This window comes from Rattus rattus, chromosome 3 (genome assembly GCF_011064425.1).
Source record: "Rattus rattus isolate New Zealand chromosome 3, Rrattus_CSIRO_v1, whole genome shotgun sequence".
In the NCBI taxonomy this organism is placed as follows: domain Eukaryota; kingdom Metazoa; phylum Chordata; class Mammalia; order Rodentia; family Muridae; genus Rattus; species Rattus rattus.
The window spans coordinates 83,221,565-83,237,066 of NC_046156.1; the positions used below are offsets into that span (position 1 = coordinate 83,221,565).

Consider the following 15,502-nt stretch of genomic DNA (forward strand, 5'->3'; position numbering starts at 1 on the left):
CTAAGATTGTTGTTATTCTGCATTTTTTTGCCTTTCCAGCTGAATTTGGGAGTTGCTCTTTCCATATCTTTGAAGAATTGTGTTGGGATTTTGAAGGGGATTACATTAAATCTGTAGCTTACCTTCAGGAGGATGGCCACTGTTACTATGTAAATTCTGCCAATCCATGAGCATGGGAGATCTCTCCATTTTTTTTTTTTTTTGTGATCTTCTCTAATTTCTTTGTTGAGAGACATTTGCTGGAAAAAAATGTTCATAACATCTTCAACTAACAGCATAATCAATTCTCTAAATTTTAAGTGTGAGCTGAAAAACATTTACCTTGTTTTTTTAAAATAAATTACTGTCATATAAATAAATATAGGTTATTTGGGCCCTATGTTTATTTTTCTCAAAGAATTTTCTCAATTCTGCAGCTACTTCATTATCTACTTCATTAATTCTTATGCAATTATTATTTTTCATGCAATATTATTTCTATTGTTTTGATTTAGATGAATTTGATGTTAATTATTTCTCTATACGGTAGTCAGGAAATAGCTCCAATATCATATATGGTGGAAAATGTAGGAACTATAGAAGTGATTCTGAGAGTTTTCTTTTGCATATCCTGTGGTTCTATACATCCTCTTCGACCATTTCAAGACTTGTGGTGTAAAATATAAGCTCCAGCCTTTGATTTATAACAGTGAAAAATTTCCAGAAATGTGTTTATCCTTTCAAATATTTTATAATGTATATTGTTCAAACATTTTTCCTTTCCCAAATAAACTCAAATGTTATGAAATGAGATTTTTTCAAAAAGATATTGAAGAATTAGAAATTTTTCAAAAAAGAAACCTAATTCAGAAACTGATTATATGTTGTTTCAATATTTCCTGCCATGTAGAAGTGAAAGACTATCTAAAAACACAGTTATTAATTAACTTCTCATGTCCGAGAGGTATATTTATATAAACTGCTTTCAGGGCTAAGGCTTCAGCAATTGAATGTTGAACAGAAGAATATTAAACATTGATAGGCTTGTGAAAGTGCAATAAAACTTTATGAGTAGTCAATATATACCTGAGCAATTTTCTCTGATCATTACTTTAATAGCCTTGCTCAACTCCAGCACAGCACTGCAAATAGGACAGGCTATGAGCTAAGGTAAGTCTCCAGGTCCCAGCATAGGTCATGTTTCTAAGCAAAATGTATTTAACTATTTAACTTTAATTATGTTTTATATATATATATATATATATATATATATATATATATATAACAATTAGTCAAATAGTACATTTCTCATTTCAAGTATACTCCTTTTTCTAATGGCAGAGGAACAAATTCAAGTTTTATAAAAATATAAGCATATTGTTCTAGCTTGCTCTAACTATTTTTTGTTAAAAATGTATGTCTAAACTTGGTTTGTTTTAAACAATTTTAGTAGCAGAGTATATAATTAATTTTTGTTGAAAAATACAGGGATACTCCCTGTATTAGGGAAGTATTTATTTAAGAATATTTACATAGGCAGAATAGATTCTAAATTTATTAAATATTTAATTGTTGCTAGCAGAACAAAAAATAACATCAAACATACCATCTAATAAAATATTATTCATGCAAAATTGTTTATAAATTGTAAGTTCCCCTGAAGCTTTGCTTAAAATTAGTATGATCTGTAAAATAATTGCTGTAATTTTCACCCACAGAAAATGGATAATTTTAGCCCTTATTGTCTGTGAATATGTATATCGAATTTGATTTTTGTATATAACTTTTTCTTACTTTCATAATAAAGGAGGGTTGATATAGTATGAATTTTTAAGTCTTTCTGTTATATTATTTTGATTTTTAAAACTATGTTCTTTAATATTTTTGTGATTACATTTAAATTCCCCTTCACTTTTCCTCCATCTAACGATATCTCCATGTTTCCTTTCAAATCCTTGACTTCCTTGTCTTTAACTGTTTTTGCATATGTAAATGTCAAGAGCTTTGTTAGCTTAGAAATTCATACATAGAAATTCATAATTAATTGTGCTTTACTTACAAAAATATCTCCACTTAAATACATTTTCCTCTCTTTCCTCAGATGGCAAAGAAGAAGTTCAGTGCACTAGAGATCTCTCTGATTGTCCTCTTCATCATAGTAACAGCAATAGCTATTGCTCTTGTCGCTGTTTTAGCAACCAAGGTGCCAGCTGTGGAAGGCAAGTAGCACTGTCTGCTTTAAGCAGTGGAGTGAAGTCAGGGGAAAGTCATTCCGCAGTAGCTGTGGGTTTAAAAGTGCATTGGTGTCTGTGAGGGGGAAGTGATGAACTAACTCTCAGAAGTTGTAAGTTGGTCTTTTACTTCCATAACCATGCTACAGCACCAAAGCAAACCCTTCCCCAAACCGACTAATGAATAAATAAATGAGATTAAAAATACTCGTGAGAGAACACAGGAAATTACGTGAAATATGGAGAATTCGGTGTAAGTTACAAAATTATGATATTTCTCTGTCCACTGGAGTCTCAAGTTCTGCATTAAAAATTCTGTGTGCTTTGACATTGGTGAACTTCCCACTGTATGTTATTTTAAATAAAGGAATATAAGGGAAATGGGTTAAGTATTAAAATAATTTAAATAGATAGTTCTCTCTCTCTCTCTCTCTCTCTCTCTCTCTCTCTCTCTCTCTCTCTCTCTCTCTCTCCCCTCTCCGACACTCTTGAGGATGCCAAGGTTTAGTTTTCAGAAATATGAACAGTCCATGGACAGTGTAGACAATTTTCTTTTTGTCCTTGTTATGAATGATGAAATACAGAGTACATGAAACAGTGCAGAGAAGGTGAGTTAGGGCCTCAGGTTCCTAGTGACCTTTCCCTCTCCTAATCAGAGTCTCTGCATATTATTGTGGACCTCTGAACTGTGTCTTCCTCTATCATTCTCTCTTGACCAAATAAGAACTGAAAAGGAAGTTATCTGTTGCATGCATGTCAAGCACCATTTGCAGATCCTATTGGTGTAATTATCATACCTTCTCCCAATTGATGACACCTTTATAATGTCAGCATTCCTCTCCTCTAGAAGTCAGATTATACACATAGCATTTCAAAAATGTTATTTAACCTTATCATTATACTAACCAAGGCTTGCATTTGGAAGGTTCATCTAGAAGCACACATTGATTTTGCCGTAATTATAAAAGAAATGAATCCATTTGCTGAACAAAGTATCCATTACTTAATGAAAATGCTTTTTATATTTCCTTCTTCCAGAAATAAAAAGTCCAACTCCAACTCCAACTTCAACCCCTAGTCCTGGGAAGTGTCCTCCTGAACAAGGTGAACCTATCAATGAGAGAATTAACTGCATTCCAGAACAACATCCAACAAAGGTCTGCCAAAAATGCTCGGGATGATTTTAGAAATATAAACAGAATTTTATGAATATATCTGCTCAATATAGAATAATTCCATATTATTAAAGATCTGAACATAAACTTCATTTATGTTCCCAATACTTTTCTGTATAAATTTGTGATTGAATTGATTTTAATGAGCCTCCTTTCAATTCCTTTGGTTATTCACTGTCCATGCATACTCAACAGGCTATATAACAAGCTTATAATGCTTTCCTGAAAATGTCATTGCTGTCTTCTACTCCTCAGTGTTCAGGACCTTAAGTCACACTTACATGTTTTACATTGCACTCTTTGTAGTGGGGGGAGGGAGTCTAGGAAGAATTTCTAGACAATTATCTATGACTCACTTTTGTAAACATATTTGTATTTTATTATATGAAAATTAGTGGAGAAGCCTGTTGGATTCATGTAACCATACATTGACTCAGACTTTTTAATTCATAAATTTTGTAAAAACAAGTCAATGAGTATATGTGTTTTATGTTCACATTTGACAAGTTGTATAATATTTGTGTTTAAATCTCAATTCCACCCTTCCTATCACATGACATAATGAACTACTTGCCAGTCCTTTTAAAATTACACAGAGCATTCTTATTAATTTATCAGACACTGTACAACTCAATGAAGTATTCATCAGTAAACTTATAGTAATAACTTCTTTTATCTGTTGATGAAGGAGCTTACTGTTACACACTGAGGAAAATAGATATTCTGATTCTTGTTCTTCTCAAGAATGGAAACAAGATTAATACTAAATCTTTTGAGAGAAAACCATGACTCTTCTGTGAAATCGATATGCAAACAGGCAGTGATTTGGATTTGTCATCTTGAGGTCTTTATTGCTAATTCAATCCATTAAGATGATGAAAAGTATTTTCTTTTTCAATATCCATGAGCACAGTAATAAGCCAAGCTCACAAAGTAGACAATTTCTAATTCAGCAAATGAATTTACATGTGTTATTCAAAAGGATACAGGTGAGCCCAACACCGTGCTACCTGCCTGTAATTCTTACTACTAGAAAGGCTGAGACAAGATGAGTGTGAGGGTAGCCTTGTTAAATGATCCAAGAGTATGTATACAAGGCAAGTCATCTTTGTGGTAGAGTGTATATAGAACAATGTACAGTCTGCCTTTGACTCAAAGGGCGAGAAAGGTAGTCAATTTGGAAGAAGACAGGGACAGAAAGGACATTCTGGACATTCAGATAAAAAATTAGTCAAAATGATTTAATTGAGATTCTGTTATTAAATGAACTCTCACTCATTGAACTTTAGACATAACTGGAAATTCAAAGAGTTTATCAAAGCAAAATGAATAGTTAAGGAGATTTCTGCAGGTGGGTACAAAGTTCAATCTTACCTCATGTTCCATAAACTCAGGTTTCAGTCATTAACCACTGTCTTCAAATTTTCTAATTAGATAATATTCAAAGGTAATTTTTATTATGGAAAACTGATAAGATAAATGCTGAATGAATGAAAACTAAAGTGTCCCAGAAATCAGGAAAATGACCTATATATATATATATATAGTGGAATATTTATTCAAATTTTGTTACATGGACTTTTATAATGTTTTTTAATTATATAATTCTCATAATATTTTCTCACTAATAACCTGTAAAATCTTTAAGATACTTAAACTACTAGTTTTCTTTATCTTCAGTGATAACCTAAAGCAATAATATTAACAAAGTATATAAAACTCTAAAGATGAAATTAGGTTTGAATAAATATCATTTCCCCCCATCAAGGCATTTAAGATTGAGTTAATCAAAATGATTATTTTCTGTTAATTTCCATATATTTTCTTAATTATGAAATTTCTCTTGCATCTTATAAATTCAGATTCATTATGATTGACAAAATACTTAAATTTGAAATATGCTACATATTGTAGATAGAAGGCATGCATACATAAAAATTCAATAATAACAATGTGTGGAAGAGTCAAAATGGCAATGTAATAAATAGCTATATTCGTACACAAAGTATTTTAGTCAGCTAAGGCTGCCATAACAAATAGCTTAGATTTGGTAGCTTCTACATTTATTTCCCATAGCGATGGAGGCTAGCTGTCCAAGATAGAAACAGCCGTTTTCACCGATTTTTAGTGAGGACTTTGAATATTTTTTTAAGTATATATGCTTGTTGACATCATTCCCACCCCTCCCTTTCTTTTTTCCAACAACTCTCATTCCCCCACCCTCTTCACAGCCATTGGCTCTTTTCTTTTAATTATTGTTACATATACATATATAAATGAACAAATACAACTCCCTAAGTCCATAGGTTGTTGCTTGTCTGTGTTTGTTGTCACAGCTGACCACTTGGTATTGGATAACCAATGTAGGTGGCTTATTCTTAATGAAGACTCATTGCCCATCTCTCAGTAGTCATCGACTTGCTGAAACTCTTCATCTAGAAAGGGGATTTTATGAGATCTCTCCATTCACACTGGTCTATCCAGTGCTGGCATTATTCTTTAGCTTTTGTCGGGTAACCACATTCCCTGTCATATTTAGGAGTCACTGTGCCACAGTAGAGAGATCCTGTTCATCATGAGTCTTAGGTTCAGGATGTAGATATACAAATGAAGCTAGGCACCACACCTTTACTCAAGCTCTCTACATTTTGACCACTTGTCACTTTCTGTAATGGTCCGTGTGTAGTACAAAAAGGTCCTTCATTGTTCAGGAGTGAGAGCTCTGCCTCTCAGTGGGTTTATCTACTGTTGTTGTAGATGGAGCTTCTTGCTACCCTCAGAGACAATTTCTTCACTATGTAGACCAGAAGGAAGAAGTTGTTTTTATAATGACGTCAGTAGTCTTGAATAAGTTGAATGAGAGTCTATGCTATGACTCTATTGTATCCCCTATTCTTTCTTAAGGTTCCTCTTATCAAATAAAGTAATATGGGGAGAGGACTATAGGCCTTCCTTCATTATTTGAGATGGAAAAGAATAATTTACACCGCTGATTCAACTTAATATGTATATAAGTATACATTAGAATTCTAATAGACATGTGCTCATACCACATAATAAAAAAGTATTGAAGATATTTTTGCATTTTATTTATTGGAATTAACTGAAATTATCTCCCTTAATGGACTGACTATTCCTTTATATTCTGTCATTTAAGCAAATCAGAAATAAACATGAAATTAGAGAAGTAAATAGAAATATTGAAAACCTCTTAAAATTTTAAATAATAGGAAGAACAGCTAAACAAACAAAGGAAACATTTAATTCCAAAGGACAAACTAAAATTAAGTTTGACTACCTTGCAGGTAATATTTTTAGGCTAATCCTATAATGTATGTATTTAGGGAGTAGCAGTGTGCCTGCCAAACATATGCTAACTTGAAGTCTTGAAATAGACTCTTATTTGGTAAAGGGCTTTTGCAGATCTGCTTCAACAAGTGTCGTTATATGCAGACACCATATGGAATGACATAAAGAATAAAATTAAATGACTGTTAGAACTAAGAGATGCCAATTCTGACAAGATCACTAGAAGTCATGGAAACTAATGAGGATTCCTTCATAGAGCCACAGAAGCATCATGACTCCATGGACAATTTGAGTTAAGATGTTTAACCAGCAGTGCTCTGAGAGAATTGATTTCTGTTGCTTTAAAGCATCTTCTAGTTTATGTTTTTATGGCAGCCCCAGGAAAGTACTAATTTGTATATTTTGGGAAATTTAGTATAACTCTACTTATCTAACTTTTCAGTGTGTCAAAATATGCTTATATTGTCTTCTAGCTTTGTTTTTTACACAAACCCATAAACCTATTTGGATTAGTACACCTATGTCTGGTTGTACTTTAGTGTTTGAACTAGTTAAAACCAACATCTCAGAAAGACTGTTCCAATGTAAATTATTTTACAGTATCACTTTGTGTTGTTGGGGACCTTTTCATGGGTTATATAACTAGAGATAAAACTGTCCAAATGGAGGCTGCACATACCTGATACGACGAAAGATGTCAACTGATTCTTTGCATTCTTGCTTGTAATATATGTATTTGTATGCTTGTGTTTATAAAGCCAGTTTAATATGATGTGAAGATTGTTTGATGTATACATTTGGTTGATCAACATGTGCAGTTTAAAAATTGTTTTCACAAAAATAGTTAGGAAAACATTGCACCGGTATTCAAATTATAAATATGTGTCGTAATTGAAACTTTTATTGTATATTTAGTTACACCGTTGATAATGCAGATCACCATGCTATTCAACATATTAACTATGTGTTTATGACTTCTTCTAATTTGTGAGATTTTTTATGTAGCTAGTAAAATTACTGTGTAGTCAATATTTTGTAATACTTATTAAAGTATGCTAATTTTTGTGACTGTTTAAAATAGCTCATTTGATAAAATGTTTAGCTTATAATTTTTTTTGAAAACCTATTATAAAACTTCTGGCTGATACTGTGGTTAATTGGTCAAGCAATAATCTAGCATTGACAAGCTCTTACTTTTAATAAGCCCTAGTCATTGCTATGAAAGTTATATCTGACTGAATTAAAGTAGATTTGGAGTTGTGTAACTTCATCCGAATTTGATACTTAATACAACATAAGTATTCAAAATCTTCTTTGCTGTTACCATGATGAAAGAAAAAAAACCATAATTATTGAGAGGGGAAAGGTCTTTAAATGAGTGTATTTAGGGCCTTAACAATAAGAAAACAGATCTAGTACATCTGAATGCATTGCCATTTATGTTTTTTTTTCATTACAAATATTTTTACAGGCAATATGCGAAGAGCGTGGCTGTTGCTGGCGTCCGTGGAACAACTCTGTCATTCCTTGGTGCTTCTTTGCAGACAACCATGGCTATAATGCTGAGTCCATCACAAATGAAAACACGGGTAAGGAGCGTCTCCACCATGATTGTCTAATACATGTTCCAAGTTGAAGGAGTCCATTTTAAGTTGTTCTTTGAAAATAGTCTCTTTAATAAAATCCAATAAGCACATATCAAAATTTTAAATAAGGTATTGAAGATTTTTTCAGCATTGTCTCATATAAAATAAAAAGAAACAGTCATTTGTGTCAGTTATTAATATGGAAACAATTTAATAATTGATAACATATAAGTTATTTTAAGGGTATACTCTTTACTTTTCCTTTGTCTAAGGACTTAAAGCCACACTGAACAGGATCCCTTCTCCCACTCTATTTGGAGAAGACATTAAAAGCGTCATCCTCACAACTCAGACTCAAACAAGCAATCGTTTCCGGTTCAAGGTTTGACTTTTATGATTTCTAAAACGTTGCTTCTATTTATTTTATAGGTGCAAATTTTGTCTGGGGAAGGGTGGGATGTCGGGGGAGGGGGAAGGAGTGCCACACGGGAGCAGTACCCATGGAGTCCAGAAGAGGGCGATAGAACTCATGGATCGTCAGTTATAGATGGTTCTGAGGAACCATGAGCTATGTTGAGGACTGAATCCAGGTCCTCTGCAAGAACAGGAAGAGATATTAATTTATTATAAGCCAAATTTCCAGCCCTTGTCTTGTGATACTTCTAAGAAAGATTTTGTCTTAAGTGTACTTGAACAAAAGATTTTTTATCCTTCCCATATAGTGTCCAAACTTAGAAATATTTATCCCAAAAAGGATAACTAAAATACTAGTTATCCTTTTATGTGTGGTAACTTATAGTTTAAAGTTTCATTGAGATGGGGGTTTGGTCAATTTCGGTTTGTGATACAATTCATTTGTGAATTTTTTAATAAAGTATTTTTTAAATTAAAATTAAATGATCACCTTCCTTATGGGAATATGTAAACAATTATATATTAAGCACTTACAATATTAAATGTAAAAGCCCAGTTTTCAATGCTATTTAGTGACACTTTCTCTTCTCTTAATAAATATATATACTCAATCACACCGAAACTCTTAACTAATTAAATAGAATTATTTTTTAACAATTTGTATGGCTTATCTATATGGTGTATGTAATATACTATAATACTATAGATACAGATAATTTCACAGCTTGTATGCAGTAATTCAGAGCTGGGCATATGACAATCACTTACTGTTTGTGTATTACAATCTGGGCAGATCACAGATCCAAATAACAAGAGATATGAAGTGCCGCACCAGTTTGTAAAAGAGGAAACTGGAATCCCAGCAGCTGACACACTCTATGATGTCCAGGTCTCAGAAAATCCGTTCAGCATCAAAGTGATCAGGAAAAGCAACAACAAAGTCTTGTAAGTGTTGCTTGTATCTTGCATTTGTATCAGTCCAAATAACTAGTCAATATTATCCTCTTGCCAGAGAATAAGTACATCTTAATCACAGTGCCAGTTCATAAAGAACATACAAATACCCCCCAAATGAAAGTATAGATCTATGAATAATATGATGATAGAGTAATTATTTGGATTCACATAGAAGAAAGAAACTAAAATACAAATTTGAAAACATCAGTTGATGTCAACCAAATGCATAGCAGAAATGACTGATAAATGATTAGGTTGGAACAATGCATTCATATACAGTCATTCATATTGGAAATGGTTTCCATATATGTATGCTTCACCATTTTATCTTCCCTGAAACAATTTTCAGAAGTACATGGTTTCTGTTTACTGTGGTGTGAATTTCCATGACAATGTCAAAATCTTTTTTCCCCCACATAACAATTTAAATACAAGTTAAACATTTTCATTTGGGTTGTGCTATCTGGGGCAAGGAGTAATTGTTGCAAAGAATTTAGTAAAATTTAAAAATTTCCTGTAAAATCAGCATTCATACAGGTGGCACTGCACACACACACACACACACACACACGCATATATATATATGTATGTATATACTAAAATTAATAAAGCTATGAATTTTAAAAAGGGTGAGCAGGGCTATATGGAAAGATTGGGTGTAGAAGTGGAAAGAAAATTGTGTAATATAATCTCAAAAATAAAAGAAAATTGTTTTAAAAATAAAAAACTAATTTCTTTAAAAAGAAGAAAGTCAAGATACAGGTTTATTATCAGGTAATATTAATTAAAGCATGTTGAAAATCAAATCTCATAAATTTACTTTCACTGAATATATTTGGATGTTTTTCTAATTTTCTTTGTGCTGTGCCATAAAATGTACTTAATTCTAAGCAGAATAGTCCAGCACAGGAAAGAAAATACTTCAGTGAATCACTTATGTGTAAAATTTCGACAATCTAAGTATAGAATTAGTAAAGCAGGATGTTTGTTTTAGTTCTGGGAGGAGGAGGATAAGAGACTTTTGCTAATGGGTTAATTAGCTAATGGGTTAAAATAATGAATAGTATTGTTTTCGAGAGTTTTGCATGATATTTTTATTGTTTTAGGAAACACTGATTTTCTTAAATTAATTTTACCGTGAATGGAAACCAGTTTGGTGATATGTTATACAAACATAGTACCCAGTACAATGAGCATTGTTTAAACTTGAGTCTGCAGAATATGACGTATAATCTTTGAAAACACAACTTTATTTATTTATGTTTTTATTTATTATGTTGCATCTGTGTAACACAAATGACAATGGTAGTCGTATTCTGAGACTGAAAGGACTAGAGGGTCAGAGGTCTATGAAAATCTTTATTGATGAAAACAGAGTTCTACTGATATCGTAAACAAGTTCAGTTCGTGTGATAACTTGTACTTCTCCCAGTCATGTCTGCAGCACCTTAGAAGTCAGATATTCTCGATAAAATCAACATTAAACTGAAACAAGGGTGTGTTTCATTTATAAGCATAGTTTTTGTTTTTCTTCTTTCGTTCAGGTTTGATACCAGTGTTGGTCCACTGGTGTACTCAAACCAATATTTGCAGATTTCGACAAGACTTCCAAGTGAATATATTTATGGCTTTGGGGAACATATTCATAAAAGATTTCGTCATGACTTATACTGGAAGACATGGCCAATCTTTACTCGAGATGAAATCCCTGGTGATGTAAGATGTTATTTTCGCTTATTAGAGCAAATGATTAAATGGAAGAAGTTGATACATTCAGTTCTATATGACATGATCGTTTTTGTGGCAACCCTAGAATTGTCCCCAATTTGTTTTGAAATTAAAATTGTCCAGAAAAGTATCAAGTTTATTATAGCATTTTTAAATATAAATTGCTTGGACTGATCCTCCTACACCTTCTCAACACCCTCTTATTTTCTTGTACCCCACGTCGTACCTTCTGACGCTCTTTAGACTCTGCTTTCTAGTCTCGTAGGTTCTGTTGTAGCTTCCATATTTCAGCATTATCCCTCTTCCTGTCATGTTCATTTTTCAGATTACATGACCTGTAATATGATAGAAGGAAAGAAAAGAGTGGGTGTAGATTTAAAGCCAGGACTCAGAACTGTGAGGAAGCATAAAGACGTAAGGCATTTGTCTTTCTGAGTCTAGATCATCTAAATTATTACAGTATTTTCCTGCCCCAATTATTGTCCTGAAAAATTCACTTTTCTTTAAAACTGAATTGCACTGTGCATGTTTATTACATTTTTTTTCATTCATTCGTTAGTTGTTGAGCGTCAGGTCAGATTCATTTCCTTGCTATTGTGAATAGAGCAGCAGCAAGCCTGGATGGGAAGTTATCTCTGGATGGGTATGGAGCCCTTTGTGCATGTACCCAGAGGTGGAATACATCACTAATAAAATAAATTCTCTTTCATCTTTTTTGAGGAACTCCCATACTAAATTCTATGATAAGTGTGCAAGCTTACACTGCCAAGTTCAATGAGTAAGGTCAATGTCCTAGTTCCACACATCCTCATCTGAGGTTTCAGTCATTTTTTTTCTTTCTAAATTTTTTAAACATACTTATTTTATTTTTATGTGTATTTTTTTTGCATGAACCCATGGATGTGTAACATGTGCATGCCTGGTAGCTGTAGAGGTCAGAAAAATTCATGGATATCTATAACTGGTAACTCAGAAGTTACTAATACTTCTGAGCTTTCGCATGGGTGTGGGGGATAGAGTTCAGGTCCTCTGCAAGAGACCTAAGTACCCTTAACCACTGAGCCAACCTTACGGCTCTCGTTTATTTTCCTGATGATGACCAATCTGATTTGGAAGAAATGGAATCTAACAGTTGATTTAATTTGCATTCTCCAACTGAATGAGGGTATTTAAGATATTTATCGAACTTTTGTGTCTCCTCTTGCCAGAGCCTCCTATTCACTTCATTATCTCAGTTACTATCAGATTTATTCTCTGGTTGTCTTCCGATTCTTTACTTATTCTAGTTATTAACTACTCTTTCTGAAATATAGCTGGAAAGTATTTTCTACAGTTCTTAAGAAGATAGCCTCATTTGTTGATAGTATGTTTTAGCAATGAAGATATTAATTTCACTTTAATTTGCCACCTCTGTGCTATTAAGAACTTTTTCAGGATGTTATTCTCTGTGCCCAACTCTTGAAATACTTTTCTGACAGCTTTCTGTACCAATTTTAGCATTCCAAAAATTTAAGGTTAAAACCTTTAACCCGATTGACTCAACTTACATGAATTTTATGCAGAAGAGCTACATGTATCTAATTTATCTCAATGAGAACTGATAGAAAAATCGTCTCTGACTGGTTTTTGAATATGTATCTGAAGACAGTTACTATTTTCTTTTTATTTTATTATTTTTAGTTTTTTAATTGGGTATTTCCTTTATTTACATTCAAATGTTATTTTTGTATTTTATTATTCATTTTTGGTTTGCTTTCTTGTGGTTAAAACTTGGTGAAATAATTCCATACAGCCTGCTATCCATAAGATAAAGTATCTGTCTTCTGTCGGTCATAATCACTTGCCACTTTTGCCCACTTTTGGATGATCCACAGCCTTTTGATGTCCACCTAAGACATGCAGTTTTTGAAAAGGAGGATTTTTGTTTTGTGGGGTTTGCGGGTTTTTTTTTTACATACTATAACTTCATAGTTTGTACATCACACAGTAAATTATATAAAATTACATGTTACATGTTGCAAAAATTTACCTTTCACAATACCTCATAAAAGGATCATAGTCACAGTGCTTTACCTTTTGTAGATTTGTTTCTTGTATTAATGTGAAATTCATAAGTCTAAATCATCAACTATAAAGTCATTTTTACTTATTACTTAGTTAACTTTATTATTCTTGAACACTAATGCAAATACTATTATTTCTACAAATGAGTTTGTAGTAACTTGGTACCCGATGACTGATAAATTCTAGCACTCTTAGTTTTCAGTGTTAACAGAATTCCCATCTGAAGTAAACATGAGGCTCACAGCTTCTTCATTCTGTCTGTCTATTCAGGCATTTTTTAAGCTTCTGTCTAAAGCCAATTAGAAAGTCTTACCTTTCTACTTGTCAGAGTTGTTTAGTATTTGCCTGGATTATCTCATGTCCTCATCTGTTCCTGAAAAACTCACTGTAGAAACTAGGATAGGCATTGTTCTGTGCCCTATGGGAAAAATGTGTGTGTGTGTGTGTGTGTGTGTGTGTATGTGTGTGTGTGTGTGTGTGTGTGTGTATGTGTGTGTTATAATAGATATACCTCATGCAAGTATATTTACTTCTAATGAAAAGGGAAAAGAAAGCAACATATTAACACATATCAATGTCTCTTTTTGCAAATATAAAGTTATTAACTGAAGTACATTCCATTTTTTCTATCTTTTATGTGACACACAATAAGGTCAAATATTATAGAGGTATAGAAGGGTAAATAAAATCCGTTTTAGCAAATATTGTCATTTTGATGCAAAATATCTTTACTGTAGATTCAGTTAAATATTTAAAATTTCAAACTTCACATTTCAGAATAATCATAATCTCTATGGGCATCAGACATTCTTCATGGGCATTGAAGATACCTCTGGGAAGTCATATGGTGTTTTCCTTATGAACAGCAATGCAATGGGCAAGTACAATTTATTTGATAATATGTACTTACATATATGATAATATGCTTGTTTAAAATTTACATGTAGGTTGTATAAAACTGGCATATAAATACTCTTTTGATCCCAATCATAGATATTTGGCTTCACAAAAACAAAAACAAAAACAAAAAAAGCCCTCTATTTTGTAAGCAATGGCATAGTGTGAAATTATTACTGGAAGATTTTTTTATACATCACTTTTTATTAGATATATTTATTTACATTTCAAGTGTTATTCCCTTTCCAGATTTCCTGTCCATAAGCCCCCTAACCCCTTTCCCTCCCTCATAGGGGTGTTCCCTAACCCCCTTGATGCCCCCTTCTGACATTCCCCTGCACTGGGGGTTCAACCTTGTCAGGACCAAGGGCTTCCCCTTCCACTGGTTAAAATTACATTCTACTTGTGAGTGTTTTTATTTGGGAAAGTATACATAGTTTAGTGACACACGATAAATCTTAAGTTACAATAACTAATTGACCTAATCAAGACATGGTTTTAGTAAGATATTTGTCCTTATTAGAAATCTGAACTTTATGCTTTGCTATAAGATTTTCAGAGGAGTAATGCCGATATTGGAAATGGATGTCTTGCCAATCCTTACAGATATTACATGCAGCAGCCTTCTGTTTTTCTACCGAATTATTCCTTTTTGTCAGTAGTTTACTTCTTAATATTACATGCACTGATATGGTGAACAGGATGCTCTTTAAACATGTGTCATAATTGTTTTTATCATTGAGAATGTTTTAACAAATTATGTATACTTGTTTCCTATTTTTGTTTTGTAGAGGTTTTCATCCAGCCAACTCCAATAATTACTTACAGAGTTACTGGTGGCATACTAGACTTTTATATATTTCTTGGAGACACACCAGAACAAGTAGTTCAACAATACCAAGAGGTTTGTTTCAGGCTGAATTTGTAAATTATTTCTCACAAAAGAATAATTAGATTTTTAAGTATGTTAGACACATGGGACTTCCTATCTACATGTATTTTACTTAGAAAAATTTAACAACATAAGTTGATAATTTTTATTACTCCTCTATTTAACGAAGCTTTTATATATGTAAATGTTTATTTTTATTTAGATTAATTTTATAACTAAATCCCTGAGCTCAGAATCCACTCATTTGAGATGTTACATATTAAAGTTTGA

The 15,502-nt window shown here is 32.6% G+C and overlaps 1 protein-coding gene across 1 annotated transcript in view; it reads left to right on the plus strand.

The window, feature by feature from the left end:
- Positions 1-1,108: 1,108 nt before the first annotated feature.
- Si (sucrase-isomaltase) overlaps positions 1,109-15,502 on the plus strand; it is an 80,445-nt gene continuing 66,051 nt past the window's right edge. The window contains exons 1-9 of the mRNA XM_032896729.1: positions 1,109-1,149; positions 2,081-2,198; positions 3,249-3,367; positions 8,166-8,283; positions 8,553-8,662; positions 9,488-9,639; positions 11,196-11,367; positions 14,221-14,320; positions 15,132-15,244. Coding sequence (XP_032752620.1) covers positions 2,081-2,198; positions 3,249-3,367; positions 8,166-8,283; positions 8,553-8,662; positions 9,488-9,639; positions 11,196-11,367; positions 14,221-14,320; positions 15,132-15,244 — 1,002 coding nt within the window. The 5' untranslated portion in view covers positions 1,109-1,149. The remainder of the gene's footprint in view (positions 1,150-2,080; positions 2,199-3,248; positions 3,368-8,165; positions 8,284-8,552; positions 8,663-9,487; positions 9,640-11,195; positions 11,368-14,220; positions 14,321-15,131; positions 15,245-15,502) is intronic.